This window comes from Manacus candei, unplaced genomic scaffold (assembly GCF_025592945.1).
Source record: "Manacus candei isolate 608988 ecotype Guabito, Panama unplaced genomic scaffold, ASM2559294v1 h1tg000047l, whole genome shotgun sequence".
In the NCBI taxonomy this organism is placed as follows: domain Eukaryota; kingdom Metazoa; phylum Chordata; class Aves; order Passeriformes; family Pipridae; genus Manacus; species Manacus candei.
The window spans coordinates 7,520,958-7,546,373 of NW_026138095.1; the positions used below are offsets into that span (position 1 = coordinate 7,520,958).

Consider the following 25,416-nt stretch of genomic DNA (forward strand, 5'->3'; position numbering starts at 1 on the left):
AGCACAGTCTATCCTCAGTCTCTCTGCAGAAGCCGCCAATAAGGTAACCAATTAGTGTCATGTTTAAGCTGTATGATCTTTATTCACCTCTTGCCCAGCACAGATATGCTGTCGATGCCCTGAGGCACAGCTGAAGTAGAATAGCATCAGTGTCATGTCACGTGGCCCCCGTTTCATCAGGAGCTGGACTGAGCCCAAGCTGATTCCACACAGGCCACTGCACAGTCATCACAAGATAATTGCTGGTGGTTACTACCAAGTGCTGTCCTAACTCATCCTCCACCTCCACGAGGTGGTGTTTTACATCTGAGAACTCTGATAAGGGAGATTCTGGCAATTATACGCGCGTTTGGAAACCCAACTCACCTGTCTCCTGGCTTAAACTCTCGTGAAACCTTGGTCTTCTTCTTCTTGTGCTTCCTCTTCAAGTTTTTGATGGAAAGGGGGATGCTTTTCTTGCGGCAAGTGCCGCTGCCGCTCTGGGACGAGGCGGTGGAACTCGCAGAGGAGGTGACAGAGCTCGTGTCGTCAGTGTCATCGGCGGCCTCATCGTCAGCATCCTGCTCCATGGACTGCAGCCGGTAGTCGGACAGTCCTTCATCCTTCAGCAGAAAGGGAGGCTGCTGCTGTCGTGCTGCTGCTCCCCCTTTCTCCTTCCCTGTTTCTTCAGGCTGCTCCTCCTTTCCCTCCCCAGGACTCGGTGCATTGTTGGAAGAGTCATCCAGCTCACATTTTGATTCAGGCTTAAGCTCTTCTGATTTTTGGTCAGCAGCTGCAGCAGATTCTTTGTCAGGGGCTTCAGTCGTGCCCTGAGACTCCGGGGAGCAAGACATGATCTTCACTATCTGCTTCTTCAGCAGCCGCCTCACCTGGAGAAAGCAGATGTGGGTCAGAGCTGTGCCTGGACACTCAGCAAACTGCCAGCCAGCCTGGGGAATACTCAGCTTTGTGCACAGCAGCACCCATGGGCCTCTGCACATTTCACCTGCACCACAGTACTCTGCAAACCAGCATCTCCACTGCTCTGCTCTGCAGTAGCACTCACTAGTCCAAGGAAAGGGAGCTTTGCTCCTTAAGGTTATTTTAAGCATGTTTTGAACTGTTTTGTTATGGAAGGTCACAAGAGGATGCATAAGTTAATCTGTGTAACAGACACAGCTATGCAGGGAGGTCACCATCCACACTGGTGATATCCTGTTATTCTAGAACACCGTGGCTCTGCAGCCAGCACGTACAAACCATAGCATGACTCACTTGGCCTAGCAAGCAAAGACAACTTTCTTGTCTCACTGTAGCAAGGATTTAACTGAACAGTTCAGCTCCATGAGAAACCTGAGGTCATGCTAAATGAAAAGAATATGTTTTTAAGTCCAGGCTGTCAGAGCACACCTTGACCCCTTCAAGGTGACACCTCTGTGCACAAGGTCCTGTTCATGTTCCCTCACTGTGTTAGCTGCATGCTTCACCCAGTGCAGTCAGACTGCTCTACAAGGTGACTTCTCTGCTGGCAACAACAGGCCATTACTCTTTACAACCATTTCAGGAGTCACATTTCAGACCACATGACTACCAGGAAGATCTCTGCTTTAAAAGCCACAGTGACCAGAAATGCTCAGAGAAGTCAACGCCTCCCCTCCACCCCTCAACTCACCTTTTTGGCAACTGATCCTTCACCCAGCACACAGTTCCTCTCAGGGCATTCACAGGTGATTTTTGCAGGTTCCACTTTGTCTGGGAACACATAGAGGCACCTTTCCCCAAGCTGCCTTTGGGCATGGTCAAAGCACCCCAGACGCTTTACCCTGTCAAAACAGAAGGATAGCCATGAACACAGAGCAAAACAGAACAGAAGCCAGCAGTGATCAGGGCCTTCACAAGGCTGGTGTGACCTCAGGCTGACAGCACTTCTTCTGGGGTGGCAGAACACCACACCAAATCATTTCCAGACACACAATTCTAAAGCAGGAGTGGGAATCTCACCAGGGACTGGGTGGGACACTAGTCACTCCCCTCCCTCCAGCTCCCCATCCCAGAGAGAGCTGCCAAGAGACATTTGGGGTTTTTTTGCTGTCATTTGAGAGTTGCTCTCCTCCAGCACATGAGCTCCAGGCAGGACCCACTGCACTGTGCTACTGCTCATCTGACCTTTCTTTTGATCTTATTCTGGCAGCTGCAGCCTGCAGAGGGCACTAGTTGCTGCCTCAGCACCAGCGTGGCCAGAGCTCCACACCTGAGCTCCACACCTGAAACCCTGGGTTAGGAGATGCAGTCTGCTCCAGGTAGGAGAGAAAGGACAGACACCACTTTCCTCTATGCACTTCTCAGCTGGAGAGTACTTGGAGGGGATTGGTAGGACACCAACCCTTGTGCTAGTAACTCAAAGTGTCTGCTAAACTAATTTGGAAGTTATTCTCTCAGTTTTGAAGCTCTGGAAACAGCAGCATTGTGTCTAATCAGTTGGTAGGTATATCACCCTTAGTCTGTGCAGGTCCTGGGTGCTGGGAGTGGAAAGGGGTTTTCAAGGGAATCTCACCTGGACAGCTTATCCTGGGTGATTATGGAAGGAGGAGGGCTCACACTGTCAGTACCTCCAGGACAGAAGCTTTTAGTGATCCAAGTGACCTTTAGCTCTACCACCTGTACCTACAGTGCAAAGACAGAAATGGCAATTTCATATTACAGAGGCCTTCCTAGACCAGTGTCTCAGATCTGAATGCTTACACACAGGAAAGCTGCAAACCTGCTTTCATCATTTAAGATGGCCAAGTGCAGTTTCACCACATCCAGGACCACTACAGTGCTCCCATAGCATGACTGTTGGCCACACGAGAGCTTCTACAGCTTTTAGCTCCAAGAAAAGGCTTGGGAAAGAAGCTACAGTACATACAAATCAGCAGTCCAATGTCACAAAGAGACATGCTAATGGACTTGGAGCTGCTCCCTCTTTCAGCAGAGAGTCAGCAATATTTCTCCCTTTTTGGACATGCAGCACTAAGTTTCAATAGAAGATGTGCCTCTACTACCCTAATGATCAGCAGTACTGGTCTCCAAGTGCACTGGCATACTGTCACCTTACAGGGACCCTTGGTAGGAAAAGCCAAACCACACTCAGAAGTCTTGTCAGTCCACAATGAGAAATTTGTCACCTCAGGACACCACAGACACAGTGCACTTGTTCCTGGGAGGTTACCATGGCAAGCTGACTCTGCTCCAAACAGCCAGCCAGGACCATGCTGTGCAGAAGGTGGACATGTGTCAGGCTGTCAGTCCTTACCTCTTCCACCACCACTCTGAACTTGCTCTTTGTGCTCAGAACAGGCTTCACACCCGAGAGCCACTGCACGCTGGAGAAGACTTTGGAAGGCCCGATGAGGACTTGCCCAGGATAAAAGCCATATGAATCATCAAAGAAGAGACCCTGTGGGGGAAAGGGAGGAGGAAAAAACAACATAAAGGACTCAAGATTCCAGCATTTCTCTCCTTTGTGATCAGTAAGATTAATCATAAAGGTAAAGTCTGCAAGATGCCCATCTCCTAAAGCTCGTTCTCTCCTGAAGTCAGCCCAGCAGTTCCTATAGCAACTCACTCTGTCACACATCCAAATGGGACTATGACTTCCTGGGGGAGAAGCAAAGGTACTTGCAAGGAACAAAAGATGCATATTTCCACACAAAGGTTCTCAGTAATAAGGTAGCCAAGGTAGGTTGAGTCCTGGGCAAGGACATCCATCTCTTTTCCATGCTCTAATTCAAGCACCTACAGCTTTCAGAGCCAGAGGATGTTTGCCTTCACTCCTCTGCTTGTGAAATTAAGTGTGTAAGTATTATTCTTGTCTTAGGTGGATTAGTTAATATGACAAGTTCTTTGAAAACAAAACAGGACAGTAAACACAACAATTGCTTTTCTAGAGCTCCTTCCTACTGCTATTCAGATTCAGAGTGTGGGGGCGGACAGAGCAGTTTATGGTAGATAAAATACTGAGCACAAAACTGCATCAAGTCTTGTAATTTGTCAGAAAGGATAAGAGCAGTGTGACAAGATCTAAGTCAGGGAAGTATCTAACACAAAGCAATTCTGAGCACGGGATGAAGAGTAACACTGGAGACAACCCACGTTTCAAACCAAACCACAAGTCCCCAGAGGACTATGTACATTTTAAAGGCAGCCTGACTCGAAACAAGCCATCTCAAAATTGGGTAACCAGAAGCTGAATGTTGCCACAACATCTATTTAGCAAGCAGAAGACATACTGCACAACTCAAAGTAGCAGAGATGAAGGTACCGGAGAATATCGAGTGACAGACCACTCCTTTTCTGTACAGAACAAGAAAACCACAACAGCACATCCTATTGAACTGATATTCCATTTACTGTTCAAGAAACAGGTATCAAATTTTAGCAGAAGTGCAGTTTTAGATCAAAGGGATCTTTGCTTTGAAGGTTGGGAAGGATAAGAGCTGACTGCACTGTTAGTTCCTAAGAATTATACACCATCCTCTGTCAACTCCCACTGCTGCTCCCAACACAGCCAGGCCCTACTGATGTCCTTTGGAAGAACAAGTTAGCTGTCATCAGCCTTAGAAGGTGAGAGAGGTTAGATCCCATCACATAGCAAAGTGTATTTTACCCAAAAGCCAGCAAAACCTTCCCTGCCATGTGATTTGGAAAATGCCAGTATGGTGGCAGGTCTCCATTCAGAGAATGCCAGGGACTACAACAGACAGTATTTTATGTGACCTGGGAACACACCTGTTAAACAAAATGCCTTTTTCCAGAAGAACAGTTTCGAAAGCAGTAAATGGAGTAAGAGTCTTTTGAAGTATGTGCTGATAGAACAAGCAGTGAGTGAACTGCCTTGACACCAACAATCTGACAGCATGTTATACAAGTTGTTTACAAAGAAAGCAGCTGGATATATTAATTGTAATACCCCTTCAAAACCTGTTCATTACTAATATTACCTTTAAACTATATCCTGTTACTCTTACTTCAAGTGAACTTCAAGTGAAGCTTTTTTGAGCTGTTTAATTCTTAGGATTAATAAATGCCTATGAATTTTGCCTCCTCCCTCCCTCCTGCACAAAAAGTTTAGAAGACAAAGCTGATCAAGAAGACTCTCAGGAGAGCCAGGAGCTCACCGAGTCACTGACGTGAGGACAGACGTCATACAGCTTGGCTCCATCTTCTGTGCTCATGGAACACCTGGAAAGCAGACAAGAGACACACAGTCACATTTCCAGAGCCATCCTCCTCAAAAGCAAAAAGCACCCAAGGATCTGCCACTGCCTGAGCAAGTCTGCCCATACAGCCACGTGGTGTATCACTAAGCTTTTATGGTCCAGAGCAAAAACTGGTTATAGACAAACTATAAAAGCACTAAAGGTACCTAAAGGTCCCATTTGGCATGTAAAAAAAACCCCAAACTAATGACAGGCAGGGTGCTGGCAAGATCTGTCTGCTGCAAATTTGTTAGTCACACCACGCTGGAACCTAAAGGCAATTTGGGTATACTTATTTCAGTAATAGCTTCATTTCCAGAGTGAGTTCTGGTGGGATTTCAAAGGATTCATTAGGAAGAGATTTTGCAAACAGTTACCTCATTTTACACAGCTATGCAGGAGCTGGTAACAGATTCCAAGCAAGGTTTTAAACTGCACCAATAACTGCAGGCATTACAGAGAGAGAAGCGTGGCTATTTTTCACTCCCAGTTTAACACACACGTAAGAGCCTTCCAGCCTGTGTTAACTGAACACTAAAACAATCAAACTCACAGATGCATCCACCAATCATCTGCTACAGCTCTTGCATTACTCACTTCTCTTAGAGCTGGCTGCAGGACTGTGGATTTGATTGCTGTTTTTTAAACATCAATGTCAACACTCAATTTACAAGACAGATGGGCTATTCCCCAGCTGCCAGGCCCATATGCCTCTTGGCCCTCCACTGGTTCCTTCCTTCCCTTGAATCAATAAAAAAGTTTGTTGGACAAAACAGGCCTCACCAACAGAGTGAATTCCTAAGGGTTAGCACACAAGGAACTGTCCAACATGCACAAGGAGGAGAATTTGGATCCTTGTGCTGGCTATGCAGAAATAAGTTCACGAGATATTTCTTTCAACATCTCTGGTTAAATCTCTCTCTAGAGATATGAATTTGGATTATGTCTTCATTGGAAAAAAATCCTAATACAGTTGCAAATAACAGAGAAAAATCAAAGCTGTTGGGCTGGTTTTTCATTTTTGATTGAAAACCACCAGCCTGCAAGTTTCCACACTTTCACAGACTCTTTTTTAAGGTAAGAATTCTCTCTGCATCTCAGTGAAATTATGCTCTCCCACTGAGAGAAGGTCTGGAATAACCACTCATCTTAAATGGTTACTTCTGCAGAGGAGAAGCACAGTTTAAAGACCAGTGTGCTTTAGTTCTGGAGCAGTGATCTGCTGGAATTGAACAAAACTGTCACCTCTCAGAGAACACCGTTTATAGAGGGTGACCAACAAATCTCAATGTTTTCAGAGAAAGATGTATTCTGTTACTCTGCATCCAATGATTATGCAAACAGACAAGTTATCAGCATGTGAATAAAGCCCAAGCTGCTTCTAGATCTCATAAAATAGATCAGGATTGTGAAAGCCAGGGGGACAGTCTTCCACAGAAATGAGAGAAGTACCTGGCTCCATTGGACAGCTTGAGGATGACCTGGTTCTTCAAATCATAGACTTTGCCCAGCCAGCAGTCATAGGCTATGTAGTCACCATACATGAAAGGCTGGGATGAAAACAGGAAACAAAATCCTATAAATATCAACCCTTGTACTTGGAGCTAATTTTTATCACTGAGACTAATTTTCCATCCCAGAGGAGCTCATATCCCACTGTCTTCCCACAGGCTGTGAATTCAGAAGGGTTGTGACACTCCTGCTCTTCACTCCCAAATTACCTTTATTTCAGAGGAAAAAGAATGATGAAATCCTATTCCACCTGGTCTCTGGAAATCACCAGATATGTTTGAGACTGTTCCAGCTTAACAGAAAGACGCTGGACTCATCTCAGCATCTCAGCATTTTTATAGCCTGTTTAAGCAGCTCAGCAGCTCTGGGCCACTGCCATGGGGTGCCCCAGTCAGGTTGTCACACCAGCCCATCTCAGCACAGGAGTTCTCACACAATTTAATGCCAGTCTAGCCCTTCAACACAATTTGGTCTCAGCAATGTGATCAGAAACACAGAACAGATGGGGACATGAGGAGATGCTGCACCATCTTCTTCCAGGGAGGATGCCTGCAGCAAATTTAAAATAAAACCAAACTGCAGATGCACAATATGGATGCTTTGCCTTCAAGAGTGACTTCAAGTACAGCAGCATCCCTCCAAATCACCCAGATCTGGCTCCCACATGTACTTTGGCTGTGTTCTCACCCAGATATGTTGCAGGTCTTTGCTGTTGACAGGGTAAAGGATGCAATTGGTTCCTACCAGCTTCACAGCACACTCTATGTTGACATCAATTACAGTTCCACATTGACTGTCCTAAAAACACAAAAGAGAAAAAGGGTTTATCATCAAGGGGAGGTCCTACATACACAGGTACATGTACAAGTCATAAATGCAGAGACAAGTAAATTTTAAGGCTAAACTCCCTCTTTACCCTTCAGACCTTATTCTGCAGAGGCATTTCACATGACACTGAGACAGCTCTGAAAGTGAGTTCACTATTACAGACCTGTACTGTTTTATTCCCAGTTAGAATCTGCAATGGCTGTCAAAGCAGGAGTACAGGCACTCCTCTATCTGGTCAAATAAGACCACACTATGTCAGGTGATGAGTATTTACTGCCTTTAAAATCTGCCTGGCTCCTTGGTCTGTTCAACTGAGTGGATCTCTGCAGCTCCACAGGACCATCCTTGAGTCAGCAAAGGCAGTGGTAGATCAGGAACAAAAAAAATTCTTGAAAGCTACTGTGACTTTATCTCACATAATTTTGCAGGAGGTTATAAACGGTCATCATTTTCTGTCCTACTGAAAAAATATAAATCTGGCACCTTTAGTGAGATTTCAAGGTTTCCAGACAGATCATTTACAGTTGGCCCAATTAAGAGATGGTCTGTCATTATCTCCCTCACTTAGAAAAGTTTTAATCTTTTCTGTCCCCAGGAAAATAATGCATGCTGTCAGGAGCCTTCTGGGGATAGCTTAGCAGGGAATGTGAACATTGCCCACATATGGTGGGGGCCTGCAAGGAAGGGCTGTTAACCCAGACACTCACACACAGCAGCTGCCCTGGCCTCCTGACAGCTGGGACAATCAATATTCTTATTTATTAAAGACCACAAGTCCATTATAAAAGCTGACTGAGGGCCAGCATGACAAATGCCCTGAGATCAGCAACTTCTGAAGCTGTCCTTATCCCAAACATCAAGGTCTCTGCTCCAGCAGGACTTGAGCACAACACCCAAAGGGCTTATACCCTGTGAGAAGTGGATTTGTTTGCTCAGCCTGCTTATAAACATGCTGCTCTTTGTAGCACATGAAATGTTTACTCAAGGCTTTCACTCAGAGCCCTGGGCAGCCCTTGTGGGACTTCAGGAGTTTGCTGGTGCTCAACTCATTCAGTCTCATCTTGAGGACTGGTAGAGCAAAGATACCCCATGGTCCTGGATAATTCCTGGACAGATTGTTCAGCCCTTTTGGCTGCCTTGCTTTCCACCTGCCTGCTGTGAGTCCTCTCCTCACACCACACCAGCCCTGTGCTCCACAGCCCCTGCTCCCGAGGCAGCAGTGATGAGGAGAGTGGGAACTGCCCCACAGAGAGCCCATCCAGAGCTGTGCCAGCACAGCCAGGAGGGCTGGGAGAGCCAGGCTGGCAGACCCCAAAGCAGCAGGGGCTCATTCCCTCCAGCTGCTCCACATTTCTTTCCAGAAAGGTTGGGAAGTAAAGGGAGCCTTTCTCAGCTACAGCTCCACAATGACAGGCCATAGCTGAGCCTAAGGCAGCCTCCTGCCACCACAGGCTGCCAGGGAAGGGCCCTGCAGAGCTGTACCATAACTTTCACCTGAAAAGGGTTGGCCACGACTACCTCAGGTTCACAACAACTACTGCCAGCACGATTTGAGCTATAGGATGAGTGAAGCCTGCTCAGGAGTGGCACATGCTCAACAAACCCACAGCTTCTGCAGGCTCCAGCACAGCCACCTGCCCTGCCTTTCCTCCAGATTAAACTGAATTAAGCATGCCCAGTCCACCCTCCGCTGGTGCTTTTACAGTTCAGGCCCTGTGTTTTAGATTGCTTAGTAATCAGAACTAAAAAAAACCCAAGAAACAAATTTTTTGCCCTAACACTGCACATTTCAGAATTATTTTTTCCTTTATCAGCAGCCAACATGACAGCAGCTCTGAGACATGGTACAATCCAACACCTGTGCTGCTTGTGGATCATCTCTCTCAGCCTAAACTCCCTCTTTTATGGATGGTGAAAGAATAACAAGCAATAAAACCAGGACTGATGTACACCAACACCCCCTGCCCATTCTCTGAGTGAGTTTCCCCATGGAGAAGGCATCTGTACAACCCTAAAGTTGGCCTCCCACCTAACACACTTGGGTGTTATTAATCATGGGCAACAGCACCAGGTTTAGTTCAGCTTGCTTCTCCTTCCAGTTGTAAAATGCTTGAGCAGGGGTAGAGCCCTGTCTGTGGTTAAGAAAGCAGAGATCAATGTATGAGCAGGCCCTGGAGCTACAGGGCTGTTGAGTTACAGCTCTCCTCCCTCACCTACCACTGAATCTGCCTTTATTATGAGTTTATTTATTTCACTGTCACATGAAACCTTAGCCTGTGACAGGGGAGGCAGATTTGCAGGCTGAGGGGTTCTGCTGAATCACTCTGGGATTATAGCAGTGCTCAGCAATGCAGTCCCAGAGAGACACTGCCAACTCATCTCATCCTCTGCTCTACAGCCGGGGCACAGCTCTGCACCAGCCTGCTCAAATACACCCACCCTTTCACTAGATGATCCCATCGAAGGAAGGGCCAAATGAAACAAGATGACATTTCACAATTCTGTTACAAAAACCAATTTCCATCAACCCCGAGAGCAGAACTGGAAAGGGAGGTGACTGAACTGCATTAGGAGAGCTGATGGGTTCAAGCCCCACTCACTCCAGAATTAAATGCATTCCCTAGACCTTCCTCCTGCTTCTCCTGGTACCCCAGCAGTATGTACCACACTGGAGACACTGAGTATTTAAGCAGTGGATGGATTCCTTCCCCATCAGAGACAAGGCCTTAAGGCAGACTAGCAAAATCTCATCTAAGAGCAGCACCTCTGCAAGCACAGGCTTCAGCCTCACATCTTCTACCTCCCATCCTTCTACTCTTTCCCTCACTACTCTCTTTTCTAATAAGAGGATCTTCACCCTTATTCCTTCATTTAAAAGGGACAGCATAGCCCAGCACCATTTGAGGCAATAAAATCCAGGTATCTGACAGATTACACACCTACTTCTAATCTGTCCCCCAAATTAGCTATCACCTGGAAAAATGAACACCACTTTTACTGCTTCTCATTCAGCTGGATTAGACTTAGAGGCCCAAGTGCATTCAGTGAAAATGATCTCATTTTATGCCTTTCCCCCTGAAGCAGTCTTTCCCCAAACTCAGTGCACATGAATTTGAGTCAGCTCTCCTCTCTTGAGGAACAGAGGATTTTGAGTCCTTCCTGCTCAAGGTTAAAAACGAGCCCTAAGAGAGTGTGGTGAATACAGAATAAGTTCCACATTGTGCATTTGCCAGGCCAACTGGTGCAGGGCAACCATCCCACATCCTGAATTTGGCACGCTGACACTTGCAGGTTTTCTATTTTAAATGCTGCTGTAATTTTTGGAATACATCTGGTTAGCAAGTGAAGGTTTTCTTTGGGATAAAAGGGGTTTACTGTTTAATTTACCAGTGACATTTAAAACATTTGAGAAGATGAAGTATAAAGCGTCTTCAGACTTGTTATGCTTTTTCATAGAGGGAAGAAGTTGAGTTATAACCTCACCATTTCATCAATTAAAAAAAAAAAAAAGAAGTTACAGGCCACTGGTACAAATGGTCAAGCAAATGCCATTATTTAAACATGCAAACAGACAATAAATGAGTGTGCAAGACAATTGCTGGGTATGTATCTACCAAAACACATGCAGCAAGCCTGGGGAGCCAATTTCTGCTCAAATGAGTATGGAAATTGCAAACAAAAGCAGCACATCCATGTTTGCCAACAGGAGAACAACCTGCTGTCCTGAAAGCTTAAAATGACTTTAAGAAGCACAAAAAATAGTTGAGAGACTCAAAGGATCCCTCTGAGCAAGAAGAATATCCTGCAGACTCCAGCTGTGCCAGGTACAACAGTGTGAACAGCTGATATTTCCATTTTCTACCTGTTCATTGTTTTGGATTGAAAAACTGCAGTTTTAGTAAGATATGTAGACTCCAATTTTCCATTTCAAACAACCATTAAGTTTCCTAAGGAAATATTTTGTTTCAGAAAGTTTCAAATTACCCTTCAAATTCTTCCTTCCCTTTTTTCACTCTCTGAAATATTCTGCGAAAAAGGGGTGGGGTTATTTTTATTAATTGAGAAAAAAAGACTTTAATAAAGAAAAAACCCAAGCCACCCAAGTTCAGAAAATGGTTTTCCCCACCCCTGCACCAGGCTGCACACCATGTGGTGCCACTGCAGCAGTTAGTGGCCAGCTGCCTCCTTCATCACAGCCTTGGTAGCCACATTGCTGGAAGGAAGTCAAGAGAAGAGAGGCAAGCACATGGCAGCCCATATGGCTCGGGGTTATAGGTTAGCTGGGAGCCACAGCAAGAAACTGCCAACCCAGCTCAGCCCCTAAAGAGAGCACATCCCATCTGATAATCCATACTCAACAATCTCCCCAGCATTCCCTACTCAAAACCCAAATCCACACATCTCTGATAAGCACAACTGCTGCACAACTAGAACAGAGTGACTGGGACACAGAATAACATCCATAAAGAGGAAAAGGAACGATTATCAGCTGCTGATTAAGAACCAGCTTGCTTTCTAGCTGTGTTGGATGCTCCAGCAGGGTTGGGATTTGCTGTATTTCTGGGAGAAACTGGACAAGATGCTGCTCACTGTAAGTTGAGAGGTTTCTCTGAAAATATTCCCTCCAAATTCTCTACCAGAGCACACCAAAAGGCAAAGGCAAGCAGTGGTACTGGGATTTGCCTCCACTCCAGCCTGTTAGTCAGGGAGAGCAGGTCCACAGAACCAACATCTCAAAATAGACTAATTTAAAACTTTAAGGATGGCAGGATAATCAGGCTTCTTGTCTCATTCCCGGACCATTACCAGGCTTGCTTGCCCAGGAGACCTCTGCAGCAGCCTTAGCAGCACTTCATTTTCACTGGATGCAGCTAGGTCTATCCAGCACTCTAAAAATAGAACATGCTCAAAGCATTACTGTTCAGCTCCATTCAGGCAATTTGGCAAGTCCTAGAAATCCATGCAACAGTATCACAATCAAAAAGGGGTAAAGGAAAAAAGCACTTACGCTGGAGCTCATGTGTCTGACCACATCTCGAGGGACCACAGAGCGATCTTCAAGCTTCAGCTAAGGGGAGAGAGAGAGAGACTGACTTCAGTGACCCCAGATGATTCTTAGTCAGAAATAACATGACAATATACAAATAACATGACAAATATAAATGCACAGTGTCCCAACCCTCTGGACTGAGGAGGTTTTCAGCAGAGGATGCCAAGGCACTTCCATACACAGAGTAAACTCCCTTGGCACATTCACAAAATCCAGCTGACAGATCTGAAATACAGCAACCAGGTGATCCATCCACAACTGTGCTCTAAGTCAGCAGATACCTAAAAAGGGTGCAGACATTGACTCATTCTTCACCTCAAGTCTCCCTCTCCCCCCTTCCTCCATCTGCACGACGCATTATTTCCTACCCACATCCAGTCTATGTACTAGAGAAGACAGAAGACACACGAAGGAGCACATCACACCACAGTTCTGTCTCACCCCACACGCTTTTCACCCAAGATACCCCCAAATATCTGTGGAAATCCTGTCTGGCCTGGAACATTTTAAGCAAGGTAAGGTACTGTACAATGAGAAGTCTTAGCTGGCAGAGGAATAGGTGACAAATTCACTGCAGCAAGCACTTGCCTTGAAAAAAATAAGGAAAAGAAATGGCTGCTGCTGCACTTAAAAGCTCTCGGGTCCATGCAGGCAACACAAAACATCAATAAGAGCATGGATAAAGTCAAAGTACTGCTCATTCCAGCTCCTGCTAAAGCACTTGTTGGCAAAGAGCTCATGCTGGCAATAAAAGATGTGGCTGGACCATCCTTATATACTCTACATCAGCTCACGCAGAGCTGTGGGCACCAGAAGTTGTTACTGGAAAGGGAAGTATCACTTGATGAATCTCTAGTGATTAACCAAGTGATGTCCTTCCAAAAGTGGCCCTTCATCCAGCTATTTCAGCTATCTCAATGACTACTTGAAAGCTATTTCATTACTGTTTTCAACAAGCTCAAGCCTACAAACTGCAGTTGCAATCCAATACACTAAAACACTACAAGAGGTGTAACGTCCTCAGGGTACTAACAGGGAGGCCACAAGACCAAACTCCAACTTCAGGCTTGCTCAGCCTCCCAGTAACTCAGCTAAAATTTCCTGCTGTTGAACAGGGAGAAATCTCATCTGCATTTCAGTGGTCAAGATGATATTTGTGTTGGCACCTCACTCTGAGGGAGCCCTGCAAACACACTGATTACACACCACGTGCTTTGGGAAGCGCCACGGGAACTCAGCATTAGGGACAGAGGCTCTTCCACACCTCACTTTCAGAGCCCACCTCATCACTACTGCTGCATTTGTGGCTTTGCCTTGTCCATCCCCAGCCCTAAATCCACTGTGCTTTGTCAGCATTTCATCCTACCCCACTCCCTGGCTTACAGCCTGCTTTACTAAATAAGCCATAAATCTAGAATCCAAGGACAGGATCCGCAATCAAACCAAAGTACCTGAATATTTATCATCTTCTTGATTGCGTGTTTCAGTAAGAGGGGAAGAAAGCCAGCCAGGCTTTTAGACCCAACTTCTGGAGTCAGAACCACACTGGAGTGGGAAAACTAGAAGCCCACAGCCCATTTCCAGACTGCTGAAGTGATTTCATTGCCTCCCACATCCCATGGGGTATATAGACAGACATCAATTTTTATACAGCTTTCTAAAATTATTTGTTAAAGTAAGTACTCCACAGGTAGCCTCTTAACATCCAGAGTTAGGCTGCAACATTCACATTCCAGTAAGTATTCAAGCATGAGCAGCAGTTTGGGTGTTGTAACTGAAGTTCTCTCACTGCAGAGCTCCAAGTGTATGATGATACTTTTATTTCAACACGCATTAGGGCTTAAATTGATGAATTATGTTTCAACATATCACTGAGCCACAGTGCTCCATTCCCTGTGATACAGCACCTGAAGAACCCAGACTATCAAGATGATCTGATGCTACCCAGCAGCAGCAATATCTGTGTTTTAGTCAACACTGGTAAATCAGAAGTTGTAAATGAGTAGCATTCCCATTTTGTGATCCTTACTCAAGAATATAATCACACAAATACTTCCCAAAGCAAGACATAAAACCTCCTCAGTATAAACTATATTTAAACTATTTTCAGGTCTCTCTTAAGGCAGCACAACTATTTTCAGCTTCATGTGCCAGACCCACCTGCCTCAGTTACTAAGATAAGCAAGCCAAGGAGTAGGCAGAATGCCAGCATAAACAATAAACACTTCACAGGTCTGTCACTGAACAAAGACTGTGAAAACCCCCAAGAAACCCAACTAGAGGAAGCTGGAATGAACAACAGTTCAGTCATTACTCCTCTCTTCTGTTATACCCAGAGCAATTCAATCATTGATGGACAGACAACCCCCTCCCTCAGCAGTGAGGGAACTCTGTTGGAAAAGCACTTTTAAAACAGGTCCTCACAGCTCAGTTGCTGTATTTACCTCTGTGGAAGTCAGGACTAACACAACTGGTTTTATGCTCCACACGTACCGCAGGAACAGCCCGAAAACTGAGAAATACAAGTTTCCCAGAGACGCCCTCAGGAGTCCTACACTCCTGTATGCCAAGCTGGGCTCAGTACCCTCCTCAAATGCAGGACGTGTTTTGTGTTGCCTTTTTAAAAAATAAGTTCACTATTATCTACGTTAAATCAGATAAACCAAAGACATTCATTCCCGCACACACATTTCACACAGGTGAAAAGGGATGACACCCACCCACCCAAGCTGGGGTCAGTTCTGTTCCTCAGTGCCTCAACTGCAGAAAGAAGTGGCAGAATAGCTCTGGACCCTGATTATTTCCTTCCTAATTCAGATGTTCTCTTGGTGCTCAGCACTGAATCAGTGCCTGAGCTCCGCAGCAAATCTACTCATCAAAAGCTGCAATCTGGAAAACATCTGATACTTCACCAGGGTTGATGATGCTCTCAAACCACACACAGCAGGAGGGCTACACAAATTCTGATTTTCTGCATAGAGAACAAGCACCAACAGGAGCACATCCCCTTCTAAGCTGAGTCATCTCACCTCAAATTCATAAGGGAACCATCACAGCTCGCACCTGGAACTGGGCAGACTGGGAGAGGACAGACATTTCTGCTGAGCATTAACTCAGGAAGTCTTGGGAACTTTCTGCTTCAAATCCTTTGCCTAATTTCTTATCACCAACTTGTCATTTGAAGCAAAATCTTTGTGGGTTTTTTGTTTCTTTAAATTAACAGCAGAGGTTGTGAGGTATGTCTGTGACAGAAAACTGGATCCTCGCTTTAACAAACGATTTGGCAGTGAGGTGTAAACATCCCTGGGCAGGGGTGGGCTAAACTCCCCCTGTAACTCTGTGGGTTTAACCTCTGAACTCTATAAAACAACTAGAAGACACAAGACAAATTTTCCTCTCCAGCAACCAGTGTCACCATCCACCCAGATGTTTTATCCAACAAAGGACAACACACTCATGCCTATTGCCAGCACACCCCTTCCTTTCCTATTCCCACACAGTGTCTTTTCTGCACGGGGCTGAAGTCTTGACATTTTACTTTAGGAGAAATAAAAGGTAATTCTGCCTGCAAACAGCATTTTGGTTTTGCTCCAAGTAGGCAATGTTGTCACAGGAGGTAATTATGGATAAGCCATCCCCTGCTCCAAACATCCCAAGAACAGAAGCTGGGGACAAGTTTAAACACAGAAGGGAACCCGAATGCATCGACACGCAGTCCTTGGTTGTTCAATGTCAAACATGGACACACTTTTTGCACAGGTTCCCTCACCTGCCTTCAGAGGAGCTGACTATTCTCTGTTGCAAATTCAACCCACACCTGGACATCAGGAAGAACAGGAGACCTCGGCACTGGGACTCATCACCACCCAAGGCTGAGCTTCAGATCACAGGTCCTTATCTTCAACTCCCAGCTACACAGTGATTTGGGAGCACACCTTTCACCTGGATCAGCCATGGTTTTACAGCTGCATTTCTGCTCAGCTGCCCATCAATACAGTCCACTTTGGCTCTGGAACAGGACACCTGATCCAGTACAAAACTTGCCAATGGCAACTCAAATTGGTAAAGTTCACGCTCAGTCAGTGCTGTCTCAGATGTCTGGGGCACAAGTGCTCTGAGGAGCAGCTGAGGAGGCTCAGGGGGGATCTTATCCCTCTCAACTATCTGAAAGGAGTTTGTAACAAGTGGGGACCAGTCTCTTCTCCCGAGCAACAACTGGCAGGACAAGAGGAAACGGCCTCACATTATGCCAGAGGGTTAGATTGGGTATTAGGAAAAAATTCTTCACCAAAAGGGCTGTCAAGCATTGGAACAGGCTGCCCAGGGCAGTGGTGGAGTCACCATCCCTGCAGGGATTTAAAAGGTGTGCAGATGTGGCACTGCACTCGACTTTGACCAGCACAGAGCTGACACCACTACTCAGTTTGGGCTACTTGTTCATCCTGCACCTCCCAGTACTCCCCTCATACTTACCTTGTGTAACTGATCTAATTTAAACCACTTTTTCCAGACTCTGCTCCTACATTTAGTAAGCAAAAAAGTAAAAAAGAAATTACTTGCAATTTTATAAATGTTGTTTTGTAATAAGGATGGTGAGTCCTCATCCAAAATGCGTTTTGGATGTATTACTATTCTGTGGTCTCCTTTTTAGTCAAGCCAAGGTTTTATATACAGAAAACATATCACACTTGTCTTTTTGTGACAATGGACACATGTTGTGATGGAGGAGAGATGAACTACATATTCCTTTTCTGTCCAACATTAACAGTTAGGATTTTAGACTCACACATATTGAGGTTTTTTTAAACTACACTGGAAAGTGCTCCTGGCAAGTCAATGTCCAAATCTGCTCTGGAGTTAAAAACTGATATCCTTCCTGGGACATCCCTCCAGATCATCAACTCTGACTGCCAGTGTCCTACAACCCCCATATTAGTGTTTTTGTTTTGAAGGGACAGCACCTATGTGGTAGCTTGGAAGTTGCCACGGAAACTTGTAACATCAGTGCTCACAAGATAAAGAAAAACCACAGTGAAGAGCAAACCACAGGGAAAGCAGCTACTGCAGCAACAGGTAACAAGGCATTGAAGAGCTCTCCAAACCCCAGGACACACCTCAGAACCAGTTAAAAGCTAAATCCAAGGGCCTGGTGCTGGGAAAAGATACCACCTTGCTTAATTCAGCTGCCAGACAGGCTCCTCATGGGCATTTTGAATGACCTGGCCAGCATCTCAGCACCTCAGGTGCCACCTGAAGCAGGACATGGTATGCCATATTTCCCATCCTGGTTTCTCAACCTGACAGTAATTGGGTCCTTCTCTGCAATGGTGAAGCTGTGACTTGGAAAACTACACCAGACAGCACTGGTTTGTGACTGGGATCACTGCAGGGCTCCTACTGGAGGTTGAGGGAAACTTCCTCACTACCTGCAGCAGCTCCTGGACACCACCAGCTCCAGTCCCAGGCACGAAGAGAAGACAAAGCAGCTCCACAGCAGTTGTGGGATGGATGCTCTTGGAATTGGACAGGAGGGAGCACAGCTGGCAGCAGCCAACCCAACCCAGCATCCCCCAATTATTATTATTTTACACTCCCAAATTTACTTCAGCTAAAACAGTAGTGTAGCAATCAACACAAGCTGTTTTTATTTTAAATCTAAATGCAGTGTCTAAAAAAGCAAGTCAGCAGTCCAAATATAGCATGGATACACTGAGTTAGATGACGAAGGTTCAGAAATTCAAAGACCCAGAAGATCTGAAGCCAAGATATTTTTAATATCATTTCAGTATCAACACATTACCAGTGGCATCACATACTACTCTTGGAAAAATATGTTCCCCATCCAGAGTTCACTTCCCATGAAAGACTTGTGTTACATTGATCATATTGCATTGCACATTAACAGCCTAAAAAGCAGGAGGAGGATAAAGCAAAAGTACAGAATCCCATGGAAGCTCAGATTTAATTCACACTGTGACATTTGAAGTGGCACATGTTGCTTCACTTCTAACAACTGGAAGTTACCAATCACGCTGGGTTTTTATGGGGAAGAAAGATGGGAGAATGGGGCAGAAAAAGACTACTAGAAACTTAAGACTCCTGAGAACCAAAGCTCTACTACCCAAAAGAGCTGAACAATGAGCTACACAATACAGAGGGTTTTAAAAACAACCCTTGAGGGATGCAGCTGCAAAACTATGAAAATAAATTTTCTGCACCCACTGGCACACAAGTTCTGCCCGTGACAGCTCCTGGTTACTCCTACATGGCAAGCACAAGTAGTCTGTGGCTCCTCCAGACAAAAAGTTCAAAATCTGTTTGAGACAGGAGGTTGTAGAGACTCCTGCATTACTTACAGAAGAATTACACCCTTCCAGGGTAAGGTCTAGGCTTCTGCCTGCTCAAGTGGCACGTGGCTTCCAACACCACTGTAAAACAGAACTAGTCACTGCTCTGCCACGTAACTAATGCCTTTAGATCACTGAATTATCATCATAGAATAGTCTGGGTTGGAAACAACCTTAAGAGATCATCCAGGCCAACCCCCCTGCCATGGGCAGGGACACCCTCTACTAGACCAGATTGCTCCAAGCCCTGTCCAACCTGCACTTGAACACTTCCAGGGATGGGGCAGCCACAGCTTCTCTGGGCAACAACCTGTAGATGCCTTTAGGTTTTTAGCTATTTTGCTTTAAGATCATTCTGCATTTTCATAATATCATGATATTGCTTGTCATCTCAAAGCACTCAAAGAACCACAAAAGGAGAAAATTAGAGTTACTTGGAAATTGCATCAGGAGATTAAAAAAAATTGTTCCACATAACTTGTATCGAACAAATTCTCAAAAACCTTGAGTGATTCAGGAACATGCAGCTCCCATTTGGATTGGTCAAAGTGGGGGAAGGACAGCAAGAAGGATCTTTGTTTCCTATATTCAGTGCAAGAGTCCAAAAGCTTGCTCATGAGGCTGCTCTGGGCAGTGCAAAACACCTTTCTGTGAAAGGTCAGGTTGATGATTAACTGCAGGAGCAGGAAGAACAGAACAGAGGTAGGTAGGGGTGGGCTAAAACGCTCCTCCAAACTGAAATAAATGCTTTAAAACACTTCACAGGGGCTAAGATGAAACCAAGACAGCTTTGCATCACAGCAGCACTACCTGCAGGCAGTCACCTGATCACATATTACAATTCTTTTGTTCATGCAACCGGCAGCTCTGAATCTGCCAATCATCCAACATTCAGCACATTCACATCAGTACAAACTAAGATCCACCACTAAGCCAAGCCCAAGTGGCTCCTGCTACCTGCAAACTGCTGTGGATTGATTGTACAGTTTGGACACGACATTTTTTCAGAAAACAAGAAAAAGGCACGACCTAAAGTAGAATTTCCTGATTAGCTCACGAGGATCTCACCAGTGGTAAGGGTGAACACAGCAGTTTCCAGCCCCAGGCCACCATACACTGCTCTAAAATACACTTCCCTGTCAACAGCTGAATGTCTACAAAGCTCTAAAAACCCTGTACTAAGGGGATGTGACTTTTTATCAAATTACACAGCAGCTGTACGCAGGACTGGCAGAGTTAGGCAGCACCTGTGATCATGTAGAGTCACTGAGGAAACACCAGGCAGATGAGTGTGTGGAAGGCAGCAGAGAAGCCTCTACAACACCCACAGGAGACCAGGCAATCTGCAAAACCCAGAACCAAATCACCAGCTCCACGTCGCTGTTCCCTTCGAACGCTGCTAACACCGAGGGAAGGTTTGTAACACAGGCAGCTCCACAATCCAGCTGTGTCATTAGTTCTGATAATCTCCCAATGCTGCAAAGCCTCCCTGGGGACCTGCAGCTCTCTTAAGACAAACTGACAGCTCTGCAATTTGTCTTTATGACATATTATGGAGACACAGAAACCTGAAGTTGTGCCGCTCAGTTGCGTTCCTCCAAACTTCAGGCTGAAGCTCCCTTGAGCCTCCCCTATTTTCACATCTACCTGCAATGGACTCGTAGATACTTTTGTCTCTGTCCATATTTCTGACCACCCAACCTACTGGTTTTTTTTTTATTATTTTTATCCTCCACATAATTTTTGGGTAGTAAAGTCTTTTTGGTGGCGGTACAAAACTCCTTCTACAGCACAGTTCAGGTGCTTTAGTCACAGCCAAATGATACAGAATCTTGCCCTCCTCCCAACAAATATCACCTTTGTGCCTCCTGGCAAAAAGGCTCTGAAAGGTTCCACTTTCCCTTTTCAAGAAGTGGATTTTTAGCTAAAGTCTGAACGAACCATTGGATGAAACAAAAATTCAGTTTAATTATAACATAGGTAAATGCTGTGCTTTGGAGCAGCAGGATCTGGCTTTAACAGAAATCTTTTGCTCAGCCAAAGTAAATTTTTTATTGGGACCTCCCTCGTCCAAGACTGTCAAATATTGTTTATTATACTGGCAACAGATCACTTCTGTTGCTCTGCAAATTTACATGACATTTTGGAAAACACTACAAAGATTCCCTGGTCTGGTGAATGCACCACTCTGAAAACAAAGTACAAGGCAATCATTCAAGGGAAGAAAGATAAGACAACAGGAAAGTTACTGGGTTATTTATTTATATATATATATATATATATATATATATATATATATGTTTGGAAGCATTTCCCAGAAGAGGCAGCAACGTGGTTGGGAGAGAAGAGGATCCTAGAAGTAGAACAAGGAGAGCTGCACACACAACAGCAACTGTCAGCTTTTCAGCATCCTCAGTATCACATCTCTACCTCGTGTGTAAATGCTGAGCACCACCACACACTACTAAGAACCCACATGTGAGCCTGGGTTAGATGTCTGAAGAAGGGGTAAAGCAGCAAAGACAACCTGGTACCTAAAGAAAAGTTACAGAGGAGTTTGACTTTGTCCAACCTTGTCATCAAGTGATGTTTTTCAAACAAGTTTACATTCCATATACTCACTCCCTTAAACCAATAACCAAGACTTTCATCTGGGAATGCAACGTGAACCCTGTGCATGCAAAAGGGTTTTACAAAACCTTAGAGGAAATAAAAATGATAAAATAATAAAAAAAATTCAGAAAGCATGAACATAATCCTTAGTATAAAGATATGGAAGGGCAAAGTTTAAAAGAACGTGGTTATGACTATAAAATATGGAAGGATCTTGTAAGAGAAGATTTAGTGACTCAGAAGTCACTTAGAGTCCTGTGAGGAATCTTTCAAAGATGTCCCCAGTTACAGGATTTAATCTAAATGTTGGATTTTAATCCTTAGCAGCAGTTTATAGCAAAAGATATGATCTCCCTTCTCAGTGTCTATAGTTCTTGCCTCGTGTACCCACTCTTCTGGGTATAGCAGTTCTGGGAATGTGAGTTGTTAAATACAAAAGACAAGCTGGGCCTAAAGGATCTCCTCCAGCTGCAATGTCCCAACAGCATGGATTATTACAGGACACCCCCACTCCCACCTCCTTACAGCAAGATGGCTGATTCACAGCCATACTGCCCTACTACCTCTGCCCAAGAATTTGAGAAAAGCTTGACCAAGGGCAGTGCTCCAGCACCAGATGGCACTGTTACCTGAGAAACCCACAGGAGACCGCAGCTACAGGCTCAGGAGAAGCTGGCGGGAAGCAGTAAGCGGAAAAATGGACAACACTTTGCCTGTACGTCAGCCAGCACTTCTCACAGACAGGCTGCCTCAAGACCTGTCAGTAAAGCTTCACCTGAAGCACAGGTCAGAGCCAGCAATCCCAGAGAAAACCGCTGTGAGGAGCAGAGCAGCCCCACAGACCCCCGAGCCCAGAGATGCCCAGTTCCAACAGGACCTAAGGGAATGGCTGTGGAGACCCTCCAGGGTGAAAGCAATGGTTGTGCTGGTTTTTGACAGGATCTGATAAGGTCTAAGGGAAACACATTTGACTGCTAGAAGTTTTTCCCCTAAGGAAAAACTCACCTGGATGCTGACACCATACAGCGTGACAGGAAGAGTAGAAGCCCATTTCAGCCACCAGTCTGGATTCCTGGGATTCCCAACAGCCCACTGTTTCAGCTTGCCCATTAATAGTTGTTCCTCCTTGTGTGCAAAAATAGTTTGTCCAGTAGCTCTTTCATTTGCCTGGAGCAAAAGAATTCCTCAAACTGTTGCCTTGGGAGTTAATTACGCAACAGGTTTTCCAGGTTCTTGCTGGACCGCGCTGGGGATGCCATCTGGACGGTACCAGTGCCATAAAAATTAGTCACTCGCCACTCTGAACAGCATTTGGGGCACACTGCCAGGTCTGGAGGGAAGAGTGGGGCTGCTCAGACCTCCATCTGCCTTTCCAGAAGATAAAAAGGATGCTGTGAGGAAATCTGTGTGACTGTTGCTGACCATTTCGCTCCTGAAGCACAATAAGTGCACCTCACCTTTCTACGTCTTTGGGAGGAGGAGTAAAGAGTGTATCCATGAGAAATATTCCTTTGCTCCATTTCTGGAGCAAATCAGGGTGGGCTTTTTTGCTGAGCCCAACTGGACTCTGCTGGGTTGGTGGTGACTATGCTGGGGCACCAAGCACCCTCCCTCCCCTTGCAATCAGGTCAACAGCGTGCAGGAGGAACTCCTCATTAGCCCACAGCAAAAATCCACCTTGCAAAAACTGCCAGGGAACAACAAGAGGGAGTCATATCAACAGAAAATCACCGTGTCTGCTTTCCAGCTGGTTAGCTCATTTGCTGCTGCTGTGAATACAAACCAGCCATTTAAATTAGCTTCTAATTGTTCACAATTATTCAGACACAGCATAACCTGCAAGCAGTAAGACGTCAGGCAAGTAGGAGAGAAAGAATGGTTTAAGATGCCTTAACAAGATTCACATATTCATGCCTTGCAAGTCTCACAGCCACTGCCTCTCTAACAGACCCCCCAGATGTATGTTTGGCATTGCAGAGGAAGAAGATAATCCACGGGTGTTTCTACACTTCAGGTTTCTACTCTTTCTTGCTCCCATTTTTGGGCTGGTTCAAAAATTACATCAATAATATTTTGGTCTACCCCAGTCGTTCACAGTCTCTGCACACACAGGCAGTTTGAGCAACACTATTTATAAAGCTGCTTAAAATTCTGGACACAGCCGGAGCTCTTTGATAGGATGTCAGCCATGCGACACCCGAACGTAGGAGGTTGACACAGGATGGTTAGTGTAATACAGCCCACTCTTCTTTCCCTTTCTTTCACCCAGAGCCTCCAATACCACCCTCACAGGAGTCCCTTCCCCCACAGACAGTAACGTTTCACAATTGCTCCTAGGAAAGAGGGAAGACATTAGCCTGTTATCCTTAAATTCCTACTGTGCCCATTTTAGTTCACATACGAGATTCAATGCAAATCCAGTCTGCAGGTCAAATTACTTTAGGGGACTGAATCCAGACATACCTTAAAGAAAAAATTCCCTTGCATTCAGCCATGTTTGGACCCAGAGGTAGAACATTACCACAGAGACAAAATACTCATCGAGGTCTGGGAACTTTAGCAAATCTAATAAATTTGAGCAAGATTATTTTATCGAGTAAAGAATCTCCTAGAGGAGTCAAAATAACCCTGAAAAGCAACATATAAACAGCTGTAGCTGAAAGCACAGCAAATGCTGTGTCATGCCACACTCCTAAGTCAGTCCTGAGCAGTGAGTGCATGGAGCTGCCTGGCCCCTCTTCTACCTTCTCCGAGTTTCCTGCCTGCTCTGAAATGAGAGCATCTCCCTGGAGAAATATTCCTGGTTGATCTCACATGCAGAACACACTCCCCAAACACGCTGCAGTGCTTTAGTGCTCTGCTACATAGGAGGAATGCTGCACGGACAGACAGGCTGCCTGGAGCCCAAGGAGAAGAGGCAGAGCAGTGGATTCCACAGGCAGATCAGGACCTGGCTGCCTTAGCTGAGAAATACAGGATGCTCAGGCTGGCTATGGGAGTAGTTTCCACAGCTAGTGATTAAGAGCACTCTGGGGACACTCTAATTTAGCTGACATGGAAACCAGTAGCACTGTCTCCTCGTTGGGACAGAGCCAGGGCAGAGGTCGGGGTCACATCTTCACATGTGCCCTCCTGGCACAGAGTGAAGGTGCTGCTTTAAGAGGCACATTGGCCAAGGCTTGTTGCTTCAAGGTAGAGCAAACATTCTGCAAAGGCTTCCTGTTAAATAACACGCCTTCTGAGCCAGCTGTATCCACAGTTATCTCACATATTGGTTAAAAAAAAATAATCAAAGCCTTTACACCCAGTTCAAGCAACCTCTGGAATGCTAGAGAGAATCCACCTAAAATTCAGTGGCTGTGTGGGGACCCTGTACATGCATTTATTTCTGATAAACAGCAAAGCCACTCCCCCAGCTCACACTGCAGAAGAGTGTGTGAATGCTACTGGGACAATGCAGCACAGTTGCATCATTGCCCAAAAAACCTCAGCTGCATTTTCTATTCACTGAAAGAGTTTCAATTATCCTCCCCATACATAAATGCTGTATTGGCCATTACAAAAAGAAGGAGCAGCCCCTACTTAATCCATACACCAGGCTACAGAAGCCCAGTTATTTAATGACTGGATTTCTGCAACCCCTGCACTGTGAACACCCCTTTTTGTGAGGGGGGAATCCACCACCTGCAGAATGGCTGGGGGAAGACTAAAACATCTCCCAGCCACAGCAGGTTTAATTCATTGTCTCCTGTTTGTGCACACTATAATACAAAAGCAACCAACCTTCAATTCCCTTCAATAAATGTGAGAAAATCTCACCAGGATGGGTGACAGTTATGATACAATA

General features: G+C 45.3%; 1 protein-coding gene across 1 annotated transcript in view; it reads right to left on the reverse strand.

The window, feature by feature from the left end:
- Positions 1-25,416, reverse strand: part of UBE2O (ubiquitin conjugating enzyme E2 O) — a 61,915-nt gene that overhangs the window by 16,657 nt on the left and 19,842 nt on the right. Inside the window, exons 2-9 of the mRNA XM_051797864.1 lie at positions 12,568-12,627; positions 7,419-7,529; positions 6,672-6,769; positions 5,139-5,202; positions 3,275-3,418; positions 2,534-2,643; positions 1,652-1,802; positions 367-869 (exon numbers count right to left, since the gene is read on the reverse strand). Of these exons, the coding sequence (XP_051653824.1) occupies positions 367-869; positions 1,652-1,802; positions 2,534-2,643; positions 3,275-3,418; positions 5,139-5,202; positions 6,672-6,769; positions 7,419-7,529; positions 12,568-12,627 (1,241 nt within the window). The remainder of the gene's footprint in view (positions 1-366; positions 870-1,651; positions 1,803-2,533; positions 2,644-3,274; positions 3,419-5,138; positions 5,203-6,671; positions 6,770-7,418; positions 7,530-12,567; positions 12,628-25,416) is intronic.